We start from the raw sequence: 24,410 nt of genomic DNA, 5'->3' as shown, positions 1-24,410 counted from the left end.
TCACTTAAGGCCGAATTCTTCCAGTAAAACAGCCGTCAAACTATTAAATCTGGGGACCTGCTTATTCAAACATTTAAGTCTGTTAAAAGGTGTTGCCACAGTGAAACAGTGCAGTGTCTAGCAATCTATCCATCTGACTACACTGCATAAAATCCACTACAGACCATTTCCCTACAGAAAAGAGACAGCCAACAAAAAAAAAAAGGTCACTGTCTGCAACAAGGGGAAAAAACCGTGAGGCGATTACACCAGAGGAAAGACTGGAGATGAGATATGAGGAAGAGGGATCAGACGAGACTTGAGTCTAGCTTCTCCAGCTGCTCCGACAGACAGAGAAGGAAGACGGAGGGACACGGGACAGATTGAGAGAGGGAGAGAAGGAAACGGGGCGTGGAGGAGACATGAGAAAAGGGGAAGTGGTGCCTGTGTGGCGTGAGAAAGCGCTGTGTTCTCTGTCTGTTGATAGGCCGGTGAGGAGGGCTCAGGGCCACAGACCAGGGGGATTTACTGGGCTTTGCTCCTTCCTCTGTGGATGCAGTGTGTCAACCGCTGCCTCTACAGACCCTCCTAGCCCTGCCCGGTGCCCCCCCCCCCGCCCAGCAAGTACAGCTGCATGCCTGGGCATTGAAAGGATCGCTCCCCCTTAACTCTACTGTAAGGAGCTGTGGCTATAGAAAGAGGATCAGAGCTTAACAATGCCATTTCCATTTTCCTCCGGAGACTAAAGGAGTAATCTGCTCATTTTGTCTTATAGAAAGGCTTCTTCTGTAAGATCATCCCTTCTCCTCATCGCTTTATCCCTCCATCCCATCCCATCCCACCACCTCTGCAGTCTGCTCTTCCTGGTCGTCTCGGAGAGGCGGCCGGGGCCGGACAGTCGGATGCGCCGGACAAAGGCCCGGGCCGGTGGAGAGATGGAGAGATAACCTTTCTGTGTGGCCCACAGCAGCCGAGGGCAGCTGCATGGAGAAGATAACTCAATCTACCCCTCAGACCTTCACATCCACTGACATGTATTTTCACTACAGTTCTGTGCCACCACTGCTCCATCAGACAAACTATTTGAAGCAGTTTCCAGTGCGTTAGGGCAAATAGTCCCGTTGAAGGCACATCAAAATGAATGAAATCAGGAGCGTGTCCGGATTCGAGGGTCCACATTGTTACGTTAAAGACTTTTAGCCTCTTCAGCCATGGGACCCTCACTTTCATTATGAAACTGCATTCCAGGTATATCCCCTCAAAATTACTTTTTTAAGCATCAACAAGGAAAACAAATAAATTTGTGTGTGCATACATGTGTGTGTATTAGCTCTACAAGCCTATGGAGATAAGTTGAGACAAGTTGACAGTGCGAGAGCAGGGAGCGGCTTGGGATTTGCAAGTGTTAACTACGTTGAGTTATCAGCTCATTTTCTCCCCCTCAATGAAAGTGGATAACAGTGCATGGGAAGAGAAAGGCGCTGTATTTGCATGACTGAGACGCTTCTCACCCCCTGCGTGGAAGTCCTCCTGTGGACAGTTTCAAGCCAAATCGGGGGTTAAAAAGTCTAACAAGAGAATTAGGGACAGGCAGTTGTTGTATAAGGTTTTTTCTCGGATGTTGAAAAGGATTCCTTCGTGGCGGAGGGCTTCTCATGACGGAGAAAGTGCTTTACATGCTATGGCTTACTCCAACATCTGCCCCCATTCGCCGGCTCAACCACAATAATGAATCATAATTGAACACAGGCTCGGATCACAGCCAAAAAGTCAGTTTTTTTTTTTAACAGCACGGTTCAAAAAGAACAGTGAAATGCAATGCGAGTTGTGACACAGTACTTTTTATTTTAACAACAGCGCCATGAAAGTACTGTTACTGAAATAGATTGGAAATTAAAGCTATGGCTGTCAGAAGTCAAAGCCCTAATGATACAGTGAGACGGAAGATTTCACTGGAAAACCATCTCATTTATCCAGTTACTTTTATAACATGTCATGACCTCATTACAACCCCTACCCCCCCCATCTCTGCGTAACAAAAAAGCCCAGAAACAAAGAGCTGAAAATCGGTTTGTTAAAAATAAACTGCATTCTGCTGCAAAAACAATGCAGAGTGACAGAGAACCTTCTATTGGGAGGTGTCTCAGTGGATTTACCTTTGTTTCTGGTACTAAACTGTAAATAAACTGGATGTGTTCAAAAAACAACCACAACCAAGTTAATCCACATCTTTCTGGTCGAAAAACCTCATCAGTCACACGCAGGCTTGTGTAGTGTCTGCTCAACATCTGCTAGAAAAAGCCCAGCACTGATACAAGCCTCTCACACATGCACAACGCAGCAGGAGGTTCTTGGCTAAGACGCCTTCGCAACAACACAGAAAGCGGGAGGATGTCACAGTAACTCTGCTGCGGAGACCGTGTGTTTTTGTTTACAGCGCATCGACTTTGGCTCTCATCACCAAACGCTCTTGTGACATCTCCGTTGGTGTCGTGTATGGCACCACATTTTTTCATGCGGAGATATTTGTTTTCTTTCATGTATTTTTTTTTGTAACCCACTCCCTCCAGAGATCTCCTGCTGTGTTCTCACATCGGCTCCTCCAGACTTTCTGCGAACTTTATACAAAGGGGCGTGGTCAGAGAAAGTCTGCAGGTTTACACACACAGCCCCAGACAATATCCAAATGATCTCCAGAGTTCGGTGCGTTTCCAAAAGCAGCTTAACTGGACAACTCAAACACTCACCCTCACCTCTATATCACTGCTATCTCTTTTACACCAGTTAACCTATACATGGGTTTGCCTTTCTGCTTTTATATTTTCATGTTCTACGTCCCAATTATACCAGAAACCAACACATTGGAAGGGTGAAGTACATCATAGTACAGAGGAAAGCACCTTGCAGACCAAAGACAAGGTTACAGTGTTTGCACTTTTTTTTATCTTTCACTTCAGTCCCTCTTTCTCAGCAGAGGCTGAGCGATTTTTGAATTATACGAAGAAATAAATCGCTGGCTATTTACACGCCTATTGCCTGGAGTTCAATGCGTGTCATAAAGTAGCCCTTGAAAAGGTGCAGTGTCTGTCAGACAAAGAATGAAGAAGAAAAAAGAAATTAGCACATTCACCCATGAATGAAACCATGTTTCCATCATTGCCGATCGTAAGCGGGAGTAAATAAAAAAAAAAACAAGTCTACTGCAGAGTCTTGCAGGGAGTAAACTCAGATTGGATCCATTTCCACTGCAGATCAAATCCAGATGTTGGTGGGATCATTGATCGGTGGAAACAAAGGTTACTCTTGGACAGCATACCACAACTACCTCCAGGAGCATTAAAGAGCAGAAGTCCTGCACCGAGCACCATCGTTGAGACACACAGAGCATAAACTCCGGCCCTGAGGCCACGTTTCAACCACTTCCGGAGCCCTAAGCCTGTATGTAATTGAGGTGAGATGGTTTGTCTGAAACCACTTGAAGCCAGGCAGTGAGGGGGGGGCAGAGTGCAGTCCCTGGGAGAGGGAGACAGGGTCACACCTGCAGATAGGGGCATGTACCGGCAGCCTGCTGATGGCTATCTGAGCGTCTACTAGAAGCAATATGAGGGAGGTGCACAGGTGGGGGGGGCGTAGACATCCCTACAGCTGGCAGCCTGCCCACACCTCCACTCGGCCATTTATCATGACAATTCATGCAGATCCATATGCGAAACACACTTCCGTGCACGCAGCTCTCCATCACTCTGCTTCAGTGCTAAGGATGCTAATGCACAACACCGACCTCCTGTAGCATGATCTGCCATCTCAACTACGGCACCTAAACGCCTCATGTGATGCAATGTTACAACCCCACTACTCTGGCAGATGCCTGTCTTTAGCTGCTCAACATAATTACAGCCCAGATGAATGGTTTTGGAAATGACAGGCAATTAGACCTCCAGGCAGAATGATGCTGAGGAGTGCACTTTCTTCCAACCAGGCCACTGGAGGTGTAGATCAAAGATCGGCATCGGACAAAAGAACAGCCGCCGGTCGGAACGCAAGTGAATTCACGATAAACAAAAGAGGTGGCATTCACTAAAAACCCACTTGAGCCAGAGGAGGAGCAGAGGAATTCAGGCAGATTCAGTTTTTTCTTGCAATTTTCAAATGATGAATACATCTAATTAAGAAACAAAGCTTCCTGTTGGCCGCATGCGGTGCCTGCGCGGCCACAGTCTCTGATCTATAGGACGGCCAGACTGCAGGATGATCCCACCCGGGGACGGAAGCAGAGCCAAAGCGTCCACAGGAGGGAGGGACGGAGAACAGACAAGAAAGGAAAGTAAGAGGAAAATGGGAAATCTCAGTGAGCTCCCTTTGTAAACTAAGCCTGTAGTCAGTAATTAACTTGAACTGGAGATAATGTCAAAATTATAGGAGCATGCGCCACTATAACTCCCATCAACATCCACACACAAACCTAGACTGTGGTCTGGATGCGTGTTGGAACAAACGTCTTACGAGCAGGGACTTTTCTTGGAAATGTCTGACTTTCATGAAGTAAGTTTGAAAAGAGGAGGTCAGACTAACTTTTCAGGGGAGCACCAGACACCATGGCACAACCCAACACCTTGAACTTTCAAACTATTAAGCAACACACAACACAAAACTGGCTCGCTGTAAAACGGATCAATGTTTGGCCTGGACCTTCCATTTCCACACTAGCTGAACTGAGAGCAGAATTGTTTACAGCACGTCTCTGGTGAGGCTTTCCAGCAGGAGCGAGTGGGCTGATGACCTCCACACCGGTTTAGCCTATGAATGGGGAATGCTATAGGAGGAGACTTTTCCATTCCCCTTAGTCAGAGCAGGACTTTAAATAACACATTCATTCTGTGGCTTTATCTGCAGCCCTACATTCCTCACTTTTTAATGGCTGGATGAACTCAACGACTAGGGACAGAATCCCAGTCAGGCCGCCTTTCATTGTGATTCTTTGAAACACCTTGGCTTCCTTTGACTCTTAAACCTGCAAACACACAGTGCTGCACAGAGGAATAAGTGCATTAATTGCAGAAACAGATATTTATAATGAACGGCTCAGAAACTGACATGAGGAGAGAGGGGTGCTCTCACTGAAAAGGTAAATCCACAGTCAGAGAATAGCCCGTGAGACGCGGGTAATTGAGCAGAACACATCCTGATGTTCCTGTGAAACACTGCTCTCTGTCTCTACATGCAGAAGATGATTCACATCATTGTCCCGTGTCACCAAATTACACAAGTGCAATGAAAAGTATTCACTCCGTTCAATTGATAAACTAAAAAGGGGCAGAAACCGAATGGGCGCAGCTCGCTCAAGTGAATTATGCGGGTCACGCTTGCATAAAAATTGCTCACGCTGGGGATCGGTGACATTTCCAAAACTTCAGATCATTTATTTCCCCTCCTGGAAAAAAAAGCTATTTATTTTACCTACACGTTTTTGTATGCTTCATGAATAAAGAGTCCAGATGTTGGCAGTAAATTCTCAAAGTGAAGTCTGTATGAATCAATAAACAGAAGAAGAGAGACAAAGAGTAGACGAGAGACTTTTGTGTTCAGCTCCACCTTTGTTTTTCAGCTCTGAACCAGGAATTACTCAGTACCTCATTCTCAAAATCCTTTCAGTGACCGGATATGGAACACAGCAAAAATCTGTGCACGGGAGAGGACTTGACCTGGAAAACTATTTCACCACCTACGGTAATGTTTTATGAACACATTACCCTCAAAGGCATCACAGGTTTTAATCCGTAATCCTTTGTGTTAATACTTAATTGTGTTTTCACCCAAAAATAACAGGTCTCTCGGTGCATGGTGTCGACCGGCTGTCTCTGCGTGCCAGGCTATTGTGAGAATACTTGTGGCATGACAGATGTAAGGTGTGGCACAGGCAGACAGTAAAATCACCATTAGCGCCTGCACATAAACAGAGGGGAGGCTTTTACCAGGGAGAGTTTATGGATGGAATGGCAGGATGGGGCGGCCGGCGGAGGACAGCGGCTGGGACAAGACTCAGAGGGACTGCACGGATCCCACAAGAGTCCAGACAAGAGCAGACACATCCCCGAAAACACTCAGACTAAACATGGCCACATAATTAGAGCTATAATTCAGCAGAGCAGCCAGAGCACACACTGTGAGCCTGTGTCCTGCTCAGATCGGGCCATAACCCATCCTCCTTTTCAGGCCTAAATTAAACCGTCTGAACAGTGTGCCTTCGCCTCTTCCGAGCCATTCAGAGGAAGTGGATTTGATATTTTAAAATCCTGCGCAGCCACAACATTGTGATGAAATGAGATTTGACAAATACGGTTTGAATAGGTTGATTTGCAGAGTAGCAAATTAAACGGAGTAAATGGAGTAAATCCAGTGGTAATCCTCATCGCTCGGGAACCAACAGCCTGGAGGGAACATGAGGACACGAAACCTGCTGAGAGACGTTTTTTGTAGCTTTATTTATGTCGGCATGCTCACAGATATCTGGGGATTCGTCTGAGCCATCTGGACAGTCCTTCTCTCCATCACAGCGCCAGCCCTTGGAGATACAGGTCACCTGGTCCTTGCACACAAACTGCTTGGTGCTGCAGGTCTTGGGATGGTCGTCAGCTTTGGGGGCTGAAAAAACAACAAAAACAGGACAGTTGATGTGTTAATAAAAGCAGCATTGGTTGAAAAAGGATTTTGACACCACACAAATGCAATTAGGAGGAAATGCCATGCTCCGAGCTTTGAGCAATAGCTAAATGAAAGTGGAAGTTTCAAAAATCCATGACCCCCCTCCCCCGCACACCCGTCTCTCCTGAGCAGAATCCACGTAGGAAATTTCCAGTTTGAAGCAGCACAGATCTTAACTCAGCGAGGTAAAGCAACATGCAAGGGTCAACTCAAGTTTACAATGATGTTTTTGTATCAAAGAACCCACAGGCGCACTCTATTCAGGAAAAAAAAGCCTCCTCTACAAGTTTACAAGCAACAGTGGTGCCTTTTAGTTCTGGTTTGTTTGTTGTTTCCCTTCTTCTTACGGACATCTCATTTCTTTTTGCTTTTTTTCCAATTTTTTTTATTACTCCTAAAGGTGTTTTTCAACTCTCACCACAGAGGCTCTTTCATGTGTCGTGGCACAGACATAACAGGGCATTCAATCTCCATCCGGCCCATGGGATACTGCCGAGCGGTAGTTCTGGGCAGTAAGTCGGAGCAGATTGTTGAGGCGTACCACGGGCGGGCAGCACCGCGGCCATGCTGACGCTCCATCAGCTGGGTGACGATGCAGACGTGCTGTCACTCAGCCACCTCCAGTGGAGAAGTGGTCCCTCATGCACAAATCTATCTCAGGTTACATACACACTAATATATTGTAGTTTTACACCTTGATTTAAAACTTTCTCTGTACAGACAAGTGCTCTGGCTTTAAAGTAATCCACATGAGACGTAGTTTCCTTCGATGCTACACAACTGAAAATGCTTATCACGAGCACCGAGCATGTGCGTCGGGTTTAAACAGGAAGCAGTTTTCCTACTCTGCAGTTGGTTGCTTAGTTACAGAAAGAACTAAGAACAAGAACAAGTAAAGAAGTAAGAGCAGGGATTTATTTTATTGGACGGACAACGAGGTTGGCAAAAACAATCTTCTCCGTTTCTGGCCGCGCAGACTGAAGGGACGCCCCGGAGTTTCCAATCTAAATCAGGGCCAATTGTGTTGTTCTCAATTTTAGGCAGCTGAAAACTCTGGATTAGTGTGGACACCATGCGTAAAGCACTGAGATTTGTGCTACCACCTCAACATTGACGTGAATAAAACTGTGTTGCGCACAACACAAAAGAATTATCAAGTTGTGACAATGTACCTCTTAGGAACGTTCTTGTCCCTGTGCCTGGGCAAAGGAACATCATACGGACGCCTGCAGGATCTTACCAACTCGCAAAATCTCTCTTGGAAAGAAAACAAAAGTGCGGCCATCTTTGAATCTTTCTTCCTAGTGTCTTATGGTCAATCTAACTTGAATTTGGCCACACTGTCTCCCAGCTGTTTCAAGTGGTACTGCTCTGTTTTGTCCATATCCGTAAGCTTTCAGTAAAGGTTCACAAGGTTCACATAAGGCGCCATCCATTTTCCTTTACTTATGCAACATTGAGCATGAATGTGTCTTTCCAAGAGAATAAAATGTTTAAATACGTAGAGACTGTGCGAAATAAAGAAGAGTCATGACTGTGTTTTTTACATTACATTACATTACATGTCATTTGGCTGATGAATTTGTCCAAGCGACTTACAATTAGTACACTCAACATTTTATGAGGGGCCATTTAGGGGTTCAGTATCTTGCCAAGGACACTTCGGCATGCAGATGGGGAAGAGTGGGGATTGAACCGACAACCTTCTTGTTGGAGAACGACCACTCTACCCCTTAGGCCACACCTCCCCGTTTTCAAACTCATTAATGATATAATCCTTCACTGGAGTAGCCTCATCAAACCTGAATACAAATTATAGCAGAAAACTGACTTTCTGTGGCAAAATTGACCCTTTCTAAGGAAAAGTGGAAATAGAGGCTAAGTATAAGGAGGGAAAGTGCTTCCTTGTATGCGAGTGGTCAAAAATACAGCACTGGCCATACCAAGCAGGAGGCTGCTGTTACTGCATTGTTGTGCAGCAATGCTCTGGCAAGGACAACACCAAAGGTCTCATTGTGATTCCCTGCAGGGACTGAGCACTCTCTCATCCTGGATGACTTGCCTCCCTACGTACTTGGCAGGCAGGGGGGTGTTCGGGGTGGGCAGTCGGGCTGTGTGGGGGTGCACCGCAAGGGGGCTGGGATGTGACTGAAATCACAAGAGAGCATGAGGCTCCTGTATCATTGCAATCACGTTGCTTCAGGCTGTCAAGACTAACGGGTTCAGACCCTGGTCTTTTTTCCCCCTTCCATGTGACGGTGAAGTGTACGTGTAAGTCAAACACGGAGACTTCTGAGTCTCATGTTTTTTGTAAATACAATTAGATGCTAAAGAGTTTCAGGGATCAGATCACAACTTTCCCATTACATGAACAAGACCTTGATATCTGAGGAGATTAGGAGAAGGAGGAAACACAGGTTTTTAAAATGCAGAGCTGTTGACCCGTTCACACAATGACAGGGGCAAAGCTTACTAAACTAAATTCAAGTGATGCAAGAGAACAAGATGTCAAAAGACAAAGGCCATATTAAATGTCAGGCTGAGATGAGAGTTGGAGAGAGAGAGCTGTAAAAGAGTTTAGATGATGTGCACACACCCAAACACTTGTGAGTTGCCATGGTCTGTAGCCAGTTTGTTACTTCTGCCTCTTTAATCTTGCCCCGGTACGTTTGGTATGGTGGTAAACAAGGTTTTTCCAGCCCTTACATGTTCCCATTCAATGTGCCTAAAAGACCAGACAGCCAAACTGACTGGGCCCTGAGCTGAGACGGGTAAACGCACCAGAACCTGTGTGCTATGTGAAGGCATTCCCTCTGTCTCTCTGGTGCCTGTGTGAAGCAGCTGGGCTGAGCCAGTTGTTCCCTGTGAGTGGGCATAAAACTGGAAATAAAACATTGTGGTTTCTAATTTTATCATCGCTTTACACACCAGCATGAAATGACCGCAGAGGGGGGAACCTCGGAGCCTAATTGGAGGTTGTGGCTGAGGAGGGGTTAGTGACTGGGGCAAATACTGGCATCCTTCCTTCTCAGTAGTCCTCTTTCAAAGCCCACTTAAAATATCTCAGACAGAGATGTGAATTGTTAATTCAGCCGGCAAAGTCGCTTTTTCCGAAAAGTTCCTGCCAAAATGCTGACCATTTTTTTGGAGGGTCCAAATCAGGCTGGGATGTTAAACCATTTGAGTCGTCCTTGCCTATAAGGGATTTGAAGACGGCCTTTATTTTTTGTCTTGGGATTGGCCCAACAACAAACATCAATCCGGTTGAATCAAGTTACATACTCCACTTACAGGAACTCTTATAAGCCCCGTGTGTTTGCCTCCAGCCGAGCTCCCTGCTGATAATGCCATCCTTACCAAAGCATTTCCTGCCACAGCTGAATGGCAACTTGATCCCACTGCTGTGACTTAACAGTAGGAAATCCCATTAAGGAGGCAGGAAATCACATTTTCAAAAAGACATTTAGAACTTCACCTTGTGTAGTTTAAAGTTTTTTTAAAGTGTGATCAGTATGGTATAATCATGAAGAAATATATACCCTCTGCATTGAGATGACCTGATAAAAAACAATCGTCCTGTGGGTAGGCCTGTCGCGATATGCAATAAATCAATTAATTGCGCGATAAATTAAAATGAGCGATAATTTTTTGCCGGCTGCAATAAATTCAGGGATTAAAGTTTTCCGTCGCTATGACGGATTTCCGTCAACTCCGCTCGCATAAGGCTAATCCCAGATCCCATCCGGCAGTCGGCCGCGGCTGCCGGTGGACAGACTCTTGTCTCCGCGCTGCCCGCGCCCCGCGTGCGTCAGGGCTCCCGTGCAGGTGTGGGAGGATCTCCTTGCGAGCCCTCTCCCAAGCGCTGGCTGGCCCCCGCCGGGCGCATTTCCTCCGTGGTGCGCCGCGACGGCTCCGGGTCGGCTTGGAAAGGCTCGGGGCGGGAGGAACGGAGACCACGGCAAGAAAGGTTTCACAAAAGCGTTCGGGGGGACGAAGGCGGGCGGAAGCCTGCCTGCGACAGCCGGGGTCTCAATTGGCTCAGGCACCAGTCACGAGTCAGAGTCACGAGTCAGAGTGTGTCTGTTTTGTATTTATTTTTATTTATTTAAGTATAGTGTAAACTTTTGTTAACAGTTCATATATTATTCATAGTTTTAAGTTAAAAAGTTTTTGTATTTATTTATATTTATAATCTACTTTAAACAGTTCATATATTTGGCAATAAAAAAGTCTTTCTTAAATGTCTTCCAGATGTCCAGTTCCAGTGTTCTTTAAAAATAGAAGTTTATTGATCTTCGAAAGGGTGTACTTGCATTATTATTCCATTATCAGTATATAAGTTGAAAATGGTGTCAAAACGGCAATATTATCGCTTATCGCAATCATTTCTGGGGCAATTAATCGCACAGAAAAATGTGTTATCGTGACAGGCCTACCTGTGGGTATGTATTAGAGCAAAAAATGCATCTCATTAGGAGATGAAAATGAGAACTAACTTTGGCAGCTTCAGTTGAAACCCTCAAGAGTTTTGAATTTCACACCATTATTCAGTAAAAACAACTTTGGACGGTCTTCAGGAAAGACAGTTTCTATTTCTGTCCAGAAATTACAGCATGTATGAATATCTTTATTTGGCTGGTTGAAGAAAAAAAGAAAGAAAAGAAAAACAGCAGCCTTTCCGCAAAAAACAAAATGTCCATATCTGACACTCTGATGTAGTTACAATATGTTTCACTGTGTTTAATGCAAAATATCCTTATTGAAAAGTGATACAGTACCGACTGTATGCTCCCAAGCGTCTGAAGGAAGTGCTTGTCCAGTAGACAATGGATTAGTGTTTCTACTCAACTATTTAATTCTCTACACTCAACTGGACATCAAATTAAGTTTATTTAATGGATTACAAGCCCTTACTTGAAGGGCACTGCCTTTAGATGTTGGTCTTCAGAATGAAATGTAATTCTGCTTTCCTCATTATCTCATTTTCTTAAGAAATGTGGCCATTTGACTGATTTAATGAAACGCTTTTCCTCTGGTTAAGTCCTCAAACATAGCTCAACCCGTAGCAAGTTGCAGAAAGTTTCTATATTTTAATTCCAACGATTCATCTGAAAGATGTGAAAACTTGGATTTTAAAGAATAAAAACTTCAGAAAATATGTGCCTATATGTTATAATTTTTCATGAAAAATGTTTGTTCTAAATATTTGGTTGTATTTGGGTTTACTTTTTATTCATGGTATTTATAGTAAAGTTTATGATTAGACTATAAAAAGTCGGGGTTCGATAATAATAGTCTTGGCATTATTAACACTTTAAAAAAATACATTTGGCAGCCAATATATCCGTTTTGAAAAATTTGAACCTGAACAATGCATTTGAAGAATCGATACACTTCTATTGAGCAAATATTCAAATCCCGAGTTGACATACAGACAAAGATATAAATCACTGAGTTGCTTCCTGGTATGGTAGTTGTCCCGGCTCCAGTTGGCTGACACTGTTTGACTTCGAGCATACTGCCACTTGTATGGACTTATGCAGGGCCACTGGAGCTCTATGCTGTATAAACAGTGCACACTGAATTGCCCCTGAGCCCTGTGCATGGCAAAAAGCATTAAACACGAGCGAGTGAGCAAATGCGTAAATGTACAGAGAGCCTGGGTCTTATAGAAAAGTCCTACTCTTGTGTGTCTAATAAAAGCAATGCTCTACTTCCAAGGTCTTCCTTTCATCTGCAGGAGGAAAGTTAAGTAAAAATAGTAAGTAATAAGTAAAGAACTTGCTCTCTGTGTGGTGGAGCAGGATGGGACGGTGAGTTAATGGTGTTGTTGTGGCACCAGTTCAGCAGCCAAGCGTTTGGAGGCCTCCAGACAGTATCACCAGCTGGGACTCCACACTGATCCACCCCCCCCCATCCGCGAGCTGTCTTCCTCAATATGGCCATCCGTGCTCTACAAATCAACTCCAGATCCACGCAGCACATTCCAGCGCCTTCTAATTGATTTCATGTGTATGGCTTTGCCTCCAAAAAGACAATCTGTTACAAAAGGAGCAGCTCCAAGCAGCTTTGCATTTCAAAAAGGCCTCAAATATGTGTTGCATAGTGTAGTTTAAACACCACAGAGCACAATGATCAATCAATGAAAACTATGCACACAGAACACAGCCTCAGATAAAATGTTCACCCCCAAAAACGACATACAAAATGTAACCTTTCCCCTTCAAGTATGCCTCCAACACTGAGAACATCTCGGTGTTCAACCAACCCGATCACCTTGTGGATCACTTCTAGGGTGAGCAACAGAGCATGGATTCTATTAAATGCAGTTAAAAGATAACAGTACAAATGAGGATGTGAAACGACTTGACTGAATGAATAAATGAATGGTTCTCGGTGGTCCTGCTGGATACAAAAGCAGCGGCAGGAGAAAGTGGGAACAAGACTACGCCTGTTTCTCATCACCCACCACTTCTTCCCTTCCTGGTCCTCCATTGTGAAACCCAGGTCTTCCACAGTCTTCAGGGGAGCAAGGGGGGGGGGGGGGGAGAAAAAGCAAACAGACTACAGCATGTAATTAGACCCCTGAGGTCAAGTTTGAAGTGATTTCTCTGTGCTCAGTTTAGCAGGATTTCAAAGCAAGAATCCATGCATCATGAGCAAAATTAAAACCAAACAAGGACGACAGGGAAGAGAGCGGAGGCAAAGGGAGGTCATTATTCCTTAATTTCTGTGCTGCATTAATCATTCATTCTTTAACCAGAACATTTCAGACTCCCATATGTAAAAATGGAGATAATTGTGTTTCCAATGTCAGGCCATCCCTGTTGCTGAAACCACCGAGGCTACATCCATACTGCTAGGTTTTCATTCCAAAGCTGTGTTTTCAAACTTAAATGATCTCTGTCCAGGTGAGTGTTTTGGTTCTGTATCAGTTTTAATCACTGTCCATTCTTAAGCCCACCTCATGCTTCTGCTTTGAAGCTACGCTGTAGCCTAGACGTGTACCCTACACCACAAATTGCAACTACGTGTCGAGACGACGCAGACCACAAGAGCTGCGATTGGTCCACTTGGTAGCACCGCATTTCCAGCTGACTCGCCGCCATTGTTGAATTGATTTGAAGGAATAAACACGGACAACATCTTTCTTTTCTTTGTTGCAGTTCTTTTAGAAAACGTAATTGCTCTTCATCATCCATAAGCTCCAATTCCAACACGATCCACTTTTTAACACTCACCATTGTTCTGAAGTTAACAGAGACGCCAGAGAATTTGTAAATTAGTTGACCAGAAACAGGAAGACACTCAACACCAGTATAGAACCTCTACTGCCACTAGCGCAACTCACACACAACTATGAATGATCCTGAATAGGCTAGGTGTGTAGGCTACGTGCGTACCTACGGCGTAGCTTCCATGCAGAACCATGAATTGGGCTTAAAGCAGGGACAGCAACGTTAGTGGCTCTAAGAATCTGTGTAGTGTGGACGCCAGGCAAGTAAGGTTTACGTAGCCTGAATCAACTTCTTCAATGATAACGCTGTGCAGCATCTACATAGTGGACACAGCTACTCAGCTTTGTGTCAGGCCGCGGCCGAGCACTTTAACCAGCTCACAGGGGGCATAAAATGTCCTCAAGCCCTGATTCACAATAGCTATTTTCAAAGAGGTTGAACTTGCATTAACATTAAAAGGCTGAGTTGGTGCCTGCTCTTGTGCCTGAAAAAGCCTTGTTTTTGTGTCGTCGCACAACAAAAGGGTGCAGCTCTGACCTCGGAGGTAACCCGATGAGGCTCTGCAGGATGTCACAGGCCACAGCAGTAAAATGCAACGCAGTTAAAAGACATGGCACTGAGTGAGTGTGATGGATGGACATAAAGATAAATGTAAATAGGCCAGTGGTGCTGCCAGAGGAGAGAGTTGGTCTACACTCTACACACACCCAGGCCGTCTCCGCATAGCACAGTTCTTTGCATCCGTAGCAGAAAAGTCAACCCAGAACCGGCTGTTACAAAAACAGAATATGGGAACCACTAAATGAAGGCTGGACCACATAAATTGAGGCATTCGTTGCTACTGAGACAACTGTAAATCCGTGGCTCGCCTCTGTCCTTCGGTTACCTCTTTGCTTGGGTTGAAGGATGAAAGGTTTCTGTGATTTACTATGAGGGGATCTCTATGAATAACTCATTAGATTCACTCTGAGGGAGGCAGGAGGGACTAACGTTCCTTGCTGAATAATTGCTAAGAACGACTCATATACAATGCACCAAAGAGCCATCATCCACTTCACAGATGACCTCTTTGGTCAGTGGTGAAAAATCCTACAACCTGAGTGTTTCATGAACGTTTCATGAATGTTCTTTGGACATTCTGAAAGTGACTAATGCTTGGCACTATAATGCTAGAAGGGATGATTCAGTTCTCCTAACTCTCCATGAGCGCGAGTGTGTGTTTGCGATATAACAAATGTTTTGATAATTTTAGCACACGCAGCAGGATAATACGGCACAGATCTCTGGATGATGTCCAGACAATATCAAGAGTTAATGTGTGAGAACAGCGAGAGAGAGAGAGAGAGAGAGAGAGAGAGAGAGAGAGAGAGAGAGAGAGAGAGAGAGAGAGAGAGGGAGGTGTCCCTCTCGCTTGCAGGGCAGTGCCAACAATTCTCTTCCACAGAAGGTAGCTTGTGTTTATCCAAAAAGTCGATAGATTCTTTGTTAAAGTTACAACGACAGAATCTGTTTGCACCAATTTATAAATTAACAAAAAGCAACAGCCAATAGGAAGTCCCAGCTGACCAATGGTGTAATTACAGTCAGTCACGCACCATCGGCCGACCAATACTGCAACTTGATCACAAACTCAACTCCATCATTACCTCACAGAGATTCTGGGATGTAGCTCTGGAAAAACAGCAGACTCGGCCAAAAATAATAAATTAGCACCGTGACTTTACCGTGGCACAGAAAGTATCTTTGTTTGTTAAAGATCCGAGAGGCAAGGCTGCGACTCTGAAGAGAGTAAATAGCTATGACGCTGTGCAGCAATCCACGAAATTGGAATCTTATCTCCATACATTAGATCCTCCACCCTGACCAGGTGTGACAGCGACCAAGGGTCCCTGCCATCAAATCGATTCTCCAGTCAAGCGCGAAAACCAGCGACGTCTGCAACATCTGAGATGAACATGGGCGCGAGTGGGTAAAGGCAGTGTTCTCACAGCTGTGCCAGGTATCAGGCAAACATTGCAGCCCTTTGTAACATTAGAACAACCATGTGTATTCCCTTTATTACGGGCATAGAAAAACAGGTTTATTTCTCATTTACATAACTTAAATGTGTTTTGTTCATATGTGGCAAAACCTACATCCTAAGAGACGTTGTGATATAAATGACAAGAGGCAGAAATACATAGACAGATTTAATCGCCTACAAAAACCCAATGAATCCTGCAAAGCAGCATTAACACGCACTCCCACACACGCTCCCTATTTTTGTTTAAGAAGCCGCTCTGTTCCTTTTTTGGGTCTTGGAAGCTAAATAGGGTAAACAGTGATGCAGCTCGCAGAAAACACCAATTACAGCGCACCCCCCCTGCCATTCACAATTACCAAACACTCTTTCATCTGCTGTCTCACGCCTTCTATGTGTGGGGAACATTCATGCTGATCTGCTTTTTACCTTCTAGACTCAGTTCATTGCAATGCAGCTCAGGAAGCGGAGGGAGAAAACAGGGGATCTTTTTCTGCAGCGTCGGTCAAGCCTGTCTGCTATTATCATTTCACAAATATTTTAACTACATTGGGACCTAAATGCGAAACACCTGCACATGAGCTTTACATCAGGTTTCACGAAGCCGAGCCAAAGAATGTTTCTAAATCGGACACTTGGCCACGTTTCACTTCAAATATTTGAGTTTATTCTCTCTTTCTTTGTGAAAAGACTCCGACTGGCAGAAAAACCGTTCAGAGGATTATCCGTGCCATCTGATAAGCGTGTGGGCGACAGATAACCTCAGGTGTGCAGAGTTACAATAACCGCTCCCCCCCAGTGACCTCCGCTCGGAGGAGCTGCAAAGGGCAATCCTGTTTCCATTATCTGTTGAATTTGTATGAAGGATGCTGAATTTTTCCAGCAGATGTTTCCAGTGACAGTTCTGAGGAAAATGTATAGCCAGGTCTCAATAAAAAGGTCAGGCAAACAGAGTGTCGGCTCCTCAGGAATTCAACCTCTTTAGCCTCTGACCCACAGTAACACTTTTCACAAACAGGGTTTTTCTCCCTCTAAAGCTTGTTGGGATCCTGCGATTCGCAGAACATTATTCAAAGCAACAAATGAATCGGAAAACAAAAGAGCAAATATCGGTAAAAAATTGTATCGACAGCTAAAACCACGAGTCACAGCATTTACTCTCACGTTGAGCAGAGCTGTAACAACAGTGGATTGAGTGACTGGTTGGAACTATTTGGACTAACAATTATCAATGGGTTATGTCAGATAAATGTCAGAAAAGAGTACTTTTGTCTAATCAAAAAGTACATTTCCAGACAAAGAACTGTCTGTATAATCATTCCAGCTCTATAATTGACTGATAGATTTTTATGATGCCAATAATTTAATAGTTCCAATATGCAAAGTATCAGGATTCAACCCTTTGCTTTGTTTGATTATTAGAAAAAACTGAATGTCTTATAGTTTTGTACTCTTGGTTGGACAATCTGTATATAATCACTTTTACTGTGTGCAATATTCTTGCATTTTGTTGATCAAACCTGTAAAGAACAGAAATACAACTCAGCAGAGTACATACAAGACCCAACAGTCCCTTTAAATTCAATCCAGCTGCAATAAATTGTACACATATCAGTTCCCTAATGTACCCGATGTTTGTTTCCATCAAGATCCATTAAGTGTTCCCTGAGAAATCAGAACAAACGTTGCAAAATAAACACAATACCTCTCAACGTTAAAAGCAAGGGGGAAATAAACTGGACAGATTACCACGAAACTTGGTGAAAGGATCCGGTATCTCGATCACAGGGCGGATCGGTACCAACATTTAATCTTCCCTGACTCATACCCTGACCCATCCTCCCACCATGTTTCCTGAGAGATCTGGTCAGTGGTTTTTGTGTAATCTTCAAAACACACGAATCAACCAACAAACGAACAGGGGTGAAAACATATCCTTCTTGCTGGAGGTAATAAATTGCCAAAAGAATCTGCTGATCAATTTAAGAAAACAATTTTAAGCTGCATCCCAAATGCCAAGAATCACAAATTTAATCTGTATCCATGTATCATCATATCCCTTCATATAACCAAGCCCAGACAAAGCGGGACTAGACTGTGCCAAACTGGACTGGATTTTGTCGGTTTAACGGATGACACCAGTTACTGCGGCAATAATAAACCTTAAATCAGCATTAAAGATAAACAGCCAACAAAATGGCCTGTCCAATGTTTAACTGTTAACCGTGGCCTTTTGACCCTGCTGTCTCTAATCCTCTCCCATTCATTAATTCACGCTGCGGACCAGGGGTGATCCAGACAAATCCATTCCAAGTGGCTGGCCTCGGGGTTTCTATCCGCTCACTTCGCTGCTCCAAAACGAGAGAGGCTGCTAAATCAGTTGTTATAATGACATAACACACATAACACACACACACACACACACGCATATCATTTCCATCCCGGACTCCGCTGTGATGTAACTACAGAGAGTACCCGAGACAGATTCTGGAATTTGGCTTCACCTCTCCCTCATCCCCACCCCTCTGCCTTTAGCTTGGATTAATGGTCACCCTGTGTCCAGATGTTACATCCTGATGGAGGAGGGCGGAGCTTGAAGGCTCCTCTAACCTATAGAACTCACTCTTAACAGGCTCCATCAAGATCTAATATCTTATATGGGAGATCTTACGAAATAGAGAAATGTTGTGGAGACATGATAGCTGGCAAAAAGAAAAGGGTTTTAATGTGTCTATATAAATAAACATGGAGTCACATAGTGAAATTAAGTGCTGGGTGGATATTCTTGAATATACAAGGCTGTCAGGTCACATCTGGATGGGACATCACTAGTGCATGACTTGGTTTAGAAATATTGGGGATGACTCACACCAGACTCCAGGATGTTCTGTTCTCGCCCCATATGAAGATCAACAGGTGTACATTGTCACAGGAGCAACGGTGCCTTTGAGAATCTAATTATTACTATCAGGGTATTAAAAGGGGCTCCGGGGACATGAGAGGGTGACTGCACAAGACTGTTGGTTCCATGATCACACACTAGCCTAGCATGTACCTGGCTGCTGTCACTGATACATTGGGATTCCCAGACAGCGGCTACACGTTGGGACAAGCCGCCAATGAGCCATTAAGATTACACCTCCACAGGCCAGCACAACTGTTGTTTTCATGTTTTCATATGTGCCAAGTCACTGAAAACAAACATGGAAACTGATCTGATCCCACAGGTTTAACATGGTACCAGTGCTGCTGTGATTTTGTGGATAAATAAACTGAAAACCCCAAGCATTCTTTGGTTTGTATGGTAGCTATCAGCTGTCTCTACACCTAGAAACATTCCCTATCTGAGAAATTGTGTGTTTTTTTCTTTGATAAATGGGGTAAAAATGCTTATTTTTTGTTGCAATTCCTGAGTAATGATTTGGTATTTCTGTGAAAATGGGTCGTTCAAGTGTTGCCAGAGCCTTCTACCTGCTGGAACTGTGAATAACCTCACTGTCTGTCTGCCATCCTTGCAGGCAGGCCCATTCTGTCTGCCCAGACACTAGCAGAGCCAAAAACACACAAACTCACAACCACACACACACATACACACACACAGTCAAGATTTTAGGCCACAGCTCATTTGTGTGCTACTTTCTCTGATTAAAGGATTTTCCCCCTGATGATCGATCTCTGCCTGTGAGCAGACAGCTGTAGCACACAGTGTTACTATCAACACAGCCTGCTTTCTTTATGCGATCCTGTCTTGGCTCCAACTCTGGTGAACACAGGCCCGTGTGTGCACAGATGCTTTTGCAGGAATACAGAAATAAAGGAAAAAAGTGCTTTTGCCTTTTGCAGAACAATGGAAGACAAAACACACACAACAGGCTTCTTACCTCCGGTTGCACCGTTAGGAGACACGATCCCCAAGTGGAGTATAAATCCCAAGCAGAGCAACCTCATCGCCATCTCCGGAGCAATGCCCGGTGGCACCGCTGTTCGAAGGGAAAGGAGGAAAAGTTGTGGCTGGATTTGTGAGACCGAACACGCCGATCGGCCACCTCATCCGAACCCGGCTCAGTTCAGAGGGTTCGGGGGGCGATCGTCCCTTCAGCTGCAGCCTCAGCCCCGGCTGCACGGCGGCTTGGGATAGAAGGAGAGAGAGAGGGAGGCTACAGCTCCGGTCCGGCGAGGCTCCGCTCAATGCAGCAGCGCAGACGTGTGGATCTCTAATTGATTATCGGCTTTCCAACATGATGCATGGTGTAGCCCCAGTGTGTGTGTGTGTGTGTGTGTGTGCTGGGATCTCTGCTTCAACCACCTCCACCAGCACAACCACCACCATGCCACTGGAACCGTCCTCTCCCACTGAAGCCCCTGCAGCCGCCGCCCGGCCCCGCTGGGATCAGCTCATTCCGGGCCGAGCTGGAAAGAATCCGGTTCACAAAGAGTCAAAGCTTCGGGTTCGCTCGTAGCGTGTGGCTGGCTGCACGCACTGGATGGTGAATCTCTCTAGCTCCTGCGCTGTGTGGACGAGCCCGTGACGTAACGCTCGGTTCCTCACACACACACACACACACACACAAAAAAAATGGGTATAACCGAAAGGCGGCGAGTGTTGCGTCTGCGCATGCGCCAACACACCTCCCTTTCTCCTATTTCATGCTCTTTTTCCTCAGCCGTGGAGGTGAGAGAAGAGAGAGGGGGAGAGAGAGAGAGGCGGCGCTGCAACTGGGGCCCCGCGATCCGCCATGTTGGCTCAACGTCCATGAGTGTTTTTGTCGGGGTCCCGGTGGCCCCCCCACTGTACATGTGATGATCTCCTTAGGAACCGAGGAATCAACCAGTTCACAAGAAGTGAGGGATTCATTTATCAAGTGGCCCAATAAATTAGTTCATTGGTAGAAAATCTATTTCACCAATTTTGACATTGTGAGGTCATTTTTAAGAAGAAATACAAAAGTATCAGGGAATATTAAATCCCAATTTGTCTCATTTGGGTTTAACATGGTGCAAAAAAAAACTATTGACAGGGTAAATAAAACGTAGACACATCAGAGAGAGCCACATGTGAGGAATCCCTCTCCCAGGACCCAGGTGTAATTCCCTGTGTAAGAACATCAGCAAAATAACAGTATCTACAACACTGATTAGAAGAAACCAGCTTCAAGATTCAAGATTTAAGATTTTTATTGTCAAATGCACAGAGATAACATGAAGCAGTCGCTGGCATTGGAATACTTGGGTCAGAGGCTCTCTTTAATCAATGCTCAGTAGTTGCACCCAAAAAACATAAAATTTAAATAGAATAAAATAGAATATCAGTAAAATAGAATAGAATCCCAAGCGTGTCTGTGTAGTCACACAACAAAATTAAAGCAATTAAGGATCCAACTTTTAAACAAATTGTCACAATTGATTACAAAATACATGAATTTAGGTCATCAAACGAGAGTCCTCTATTCCAGACCAGAACTACAAGATGGAGGATGGAGAACCAATCGCAGCTGATTTTAGTATTTGGTACTTCAGTGGTTCAAAAAGAAAAAATCTGATATCAATCAGTTTCATGATGTGGAGTAAACCTGAGGCTTCCAGGCCCCTGGAGGTCTGGGTCCCAGTTGTCTGCTTTGTGGGTTAGTAATCCAGCCTTGTTCACAGCTGCTGGGCCTTTTATTTTTTGTATTATCATTTACAGTTTGGACTCCATGTAGGTCAATGGCGGGTTAGGCTATTATAAAAGTTATTTATAATAGCCAACTTGCTCACAGGAAGATTAGAGCATCCAAATCATTTAGATACACAAACATTGTATAATCTACAATTGTATGCCGTGACAAGTGAGAGTTCATTTAAATCTATATTTACTTTAATTCATGTTTTTCGGGGAAGCCAATATATCACTTTCAAATTGTGTTATTTGCATAGGAGCTCTGATTTTGAATCACAGTTTAATGGAGGCATTTAATAAATTAATGTTCTGTAAAGTTTAAACTAAATGGTGGAATCTCACGTTGATCGCACTTACTTTGGTATTTTTCAAGCCTTGCACGCTCAGAAATGGACAAATGTCAGTGATAGTTCTATGAAAGGTGTATGTAACCTACATATGAGAAACCCTTCGTTAGGCGCATTCTTCACTAAATCATGCCCCCTAGCGGTATATGTGGATATTACAAGTCAGTCAGATCGCTATGAAGTGGACCTGGCTGCAGGTTTTGGGATATCTTTGCATGTGCCATAGACCAACAGTCTCCTTAGCATCAAGCAAGCAATCACCAAATAGATATGTAATTGCATTGTATTGCAATTAATTTTATTGACTGGTTAATATTGTAAGTTAGGGAAAAAAAGACCTAACTCTTTCTGAACATCAGATAAAAACCCAACCGACAGTATATCCTCCAGTCCATTAAAAAATCTTTTCTAATCTAGAGATTTTAAAGACACAATTTTGAGTATGAAAACAACACCAGTACCCAGATCTGGCAAAATACATTGAATGATGATAATATCATACATTTGACGAGGCTATTAAGATCCTAACAGATTTAGGCTCCCTCTATGTAAAATTATAATAGTAAAATAACAAAAATAAAAATTTGTCATGATTCATTAAAACATATTCTCCATGACAAGTGCAAATGTAATATTCTCATAGATTTAAACAGAAGTATTCTTTATGAAATTATTCTTTGGAGTTGTGAATTAAATCCTGGATCTTCTCATGAACCATATAAACCTGCAGGGGGCACTGGGTACTTACACAACAGAGAGACATCCAGACTCACTCATTTCACTAATGCAACACATATAGCCCATGCATGGGTTATCTGATTAAAAAAAAAAAAAATAACTGGCACACTTTCTGAGAATACTCTGATCAAATAAACATTTGGTCCAAAGTGGAACGTGAGAGGATCTTCACCCTGAACAACTGTTTTATTACCAAAAGGCTCTTAATCACGCTTCCTGCCAATCCATGTCATTATCCAGTGTGTGTCTTCTTTTCCCACAGTTATTTAATCTTTGCATACAAGAAAACAACAGGTGTGTGTTTCACAGCAGTCGGTGACCTTACTGCCTCTGGTGTTAAGAATAAACGTGCCTTTGAGGGGGTTTCAGCTTTCACATGTTTACCCCGAGCCCGAATCACAGGGGAGAATGTGAGGTATGTGGAGAATCTGTGAAAAACATGCATGAAGTGTCGGAATCCAAGCACATTTCACTCTTGGGATCAAAACGAAATATCCATGCAAAAGTTAGGGGAACATAGTTCAAATCACAGCATTTTATACGTGTTGCTTTTTGGCAGCTAGACTCAGTCAGTCCATGTGTTTCAACAAAGCTCCCTGTAAAGTTCCCTGGAAAACACTATTTTCTTTTTGATGCCGGGGGAATTTGTTTGCTTTTTAATTAGCATTGCTGCCTCTGCTGTTTGTCAACACAGCGAATCAACATGATTGCTGGTGTTACCTCAACCTGAGAATGCCCCCTTTGTGGGAGGAGGGCTGAGCACTGTCATGCAGGAGAGACAGACGCCAGCATGCTGTGTGGGAGACAGCTTGAAAGAGTGCCAGCGTAAACACTCCCGGACCACATGTTCTCCCAGGGCAGAGGGGCTGGCCTCTCTCCAGGCACATCTGCACACAATCCCTCAGCTTTGAGCCGAGCCTGCCAAGGAGACAGAGCAGGGCAGAGGAAGGAGAGCATAAGTGGGAGAGGAGAATTCCCAGACAGGGAGAACCTGCTTCATCTTTGTCAGTACTGTCAGCGATGAAAGTGACGAAACAGCTGAAAGAAACAATCAAACACACAATGGGAGGAGCACATGAATCCGCCAAACTGTTTGCTAAGCTAATGCACATTCGGTGAGTGAAGGCCGGCCACTGTACGTCTGTATCACTCCGCTGATTCCACATGCCCAAGTGTGCTTGGCTGAAATGGTTCGCCAACCGGCCCACATCCTTGAGAGAAGATGGATTACTGTATAAATCAAGCTGCTGACTCACAGGCAGCCAGTAGGTGCATCTGAAGCTGCACTGCATGCATGCACTACATCATGTCTGTAATTGGTCAGTCATTTTCTACATTATTCTGATGCACTCTTTCAAAATAAATAACCTTTAACCCTCAAGGCTAAAAATGTAAATATGAATGAATTCCTGTCCGTCTCTGACATGTCCTCCACCCCAGCCTCTCTCGGGTGCTGCCCTCTGGCTCGCTGCTAAAGTGTGGCTTTGTGCGTGTGTTTCCCAGAGAGGTAATTACTGAGCGAGCTATGCTGACAACACCTGAGGAATGTGGAGCATGCACCAGCGGCCTGTGTTCTCTTAACCCTGCCATCACTCACCCCACCTCAACCTCTCCCCCATCTGCAACCCCATCCCCCCATGCGGCCCACTATAGAGGGAGAGCCAGACCCAGTCCAACCCAGAGTTCACCCTGACATTTCTCACAGGAGTCGTGGACTTGTGGCTACGCAG

At 44.4% G+C, this 24,410-nt stretch overlaps 1 protein-coding gene across 1 annotated transcript in view; it reads right to left on the bottom strand.

Moving 5' to 3' along the window:
• Positions 1-20,457, bottom strand: part of lrp1ab (low density lipoprotein receptor-related protein 1Ab) — a 92,429-nt gene extending 71,972 nt beyond the window's left edge. The window contains exons 1-2 of the mRNA XM_061075506.1: positions 19,821-20,457; positions 6,481-6,621 (exon numbers count right to left, since the gene is read on the bottom strand). Of these exons, the coding sequence (XP_060931489.1) occupies positions 6,481-6,621; positions 19,821-19,893 (214 nt within the window). The 5' untranslated portion in view covers positions 19,894-20,457. The remainder of the gene's footprint in view (positions 1-6,480; positions 6,622-19,820) is intronic.
• Positions 20,458-24,410: the final 3,953 nt, after the last annotated feature.

The sequence above is a fragment of the Limanda limanda genome, chromosome 7, assembly GCF_963576545.1.
Source record: "Limanda limanda chromosome 7, fLimLim1.1, whole genome shotgun sequence".
Taxonomy (NCBI): domain Eukaryota; kingdom Metazoa; phylum Chordata; class Actinopteri; order Pleuronectiformes; family Pleuronectidae; genus Limanda; species Limanda limanda.
Note: the sequence above shows the minus strand (reverse complement) of the source record. Positions and strands in the feature narration are given on the sequence as shown.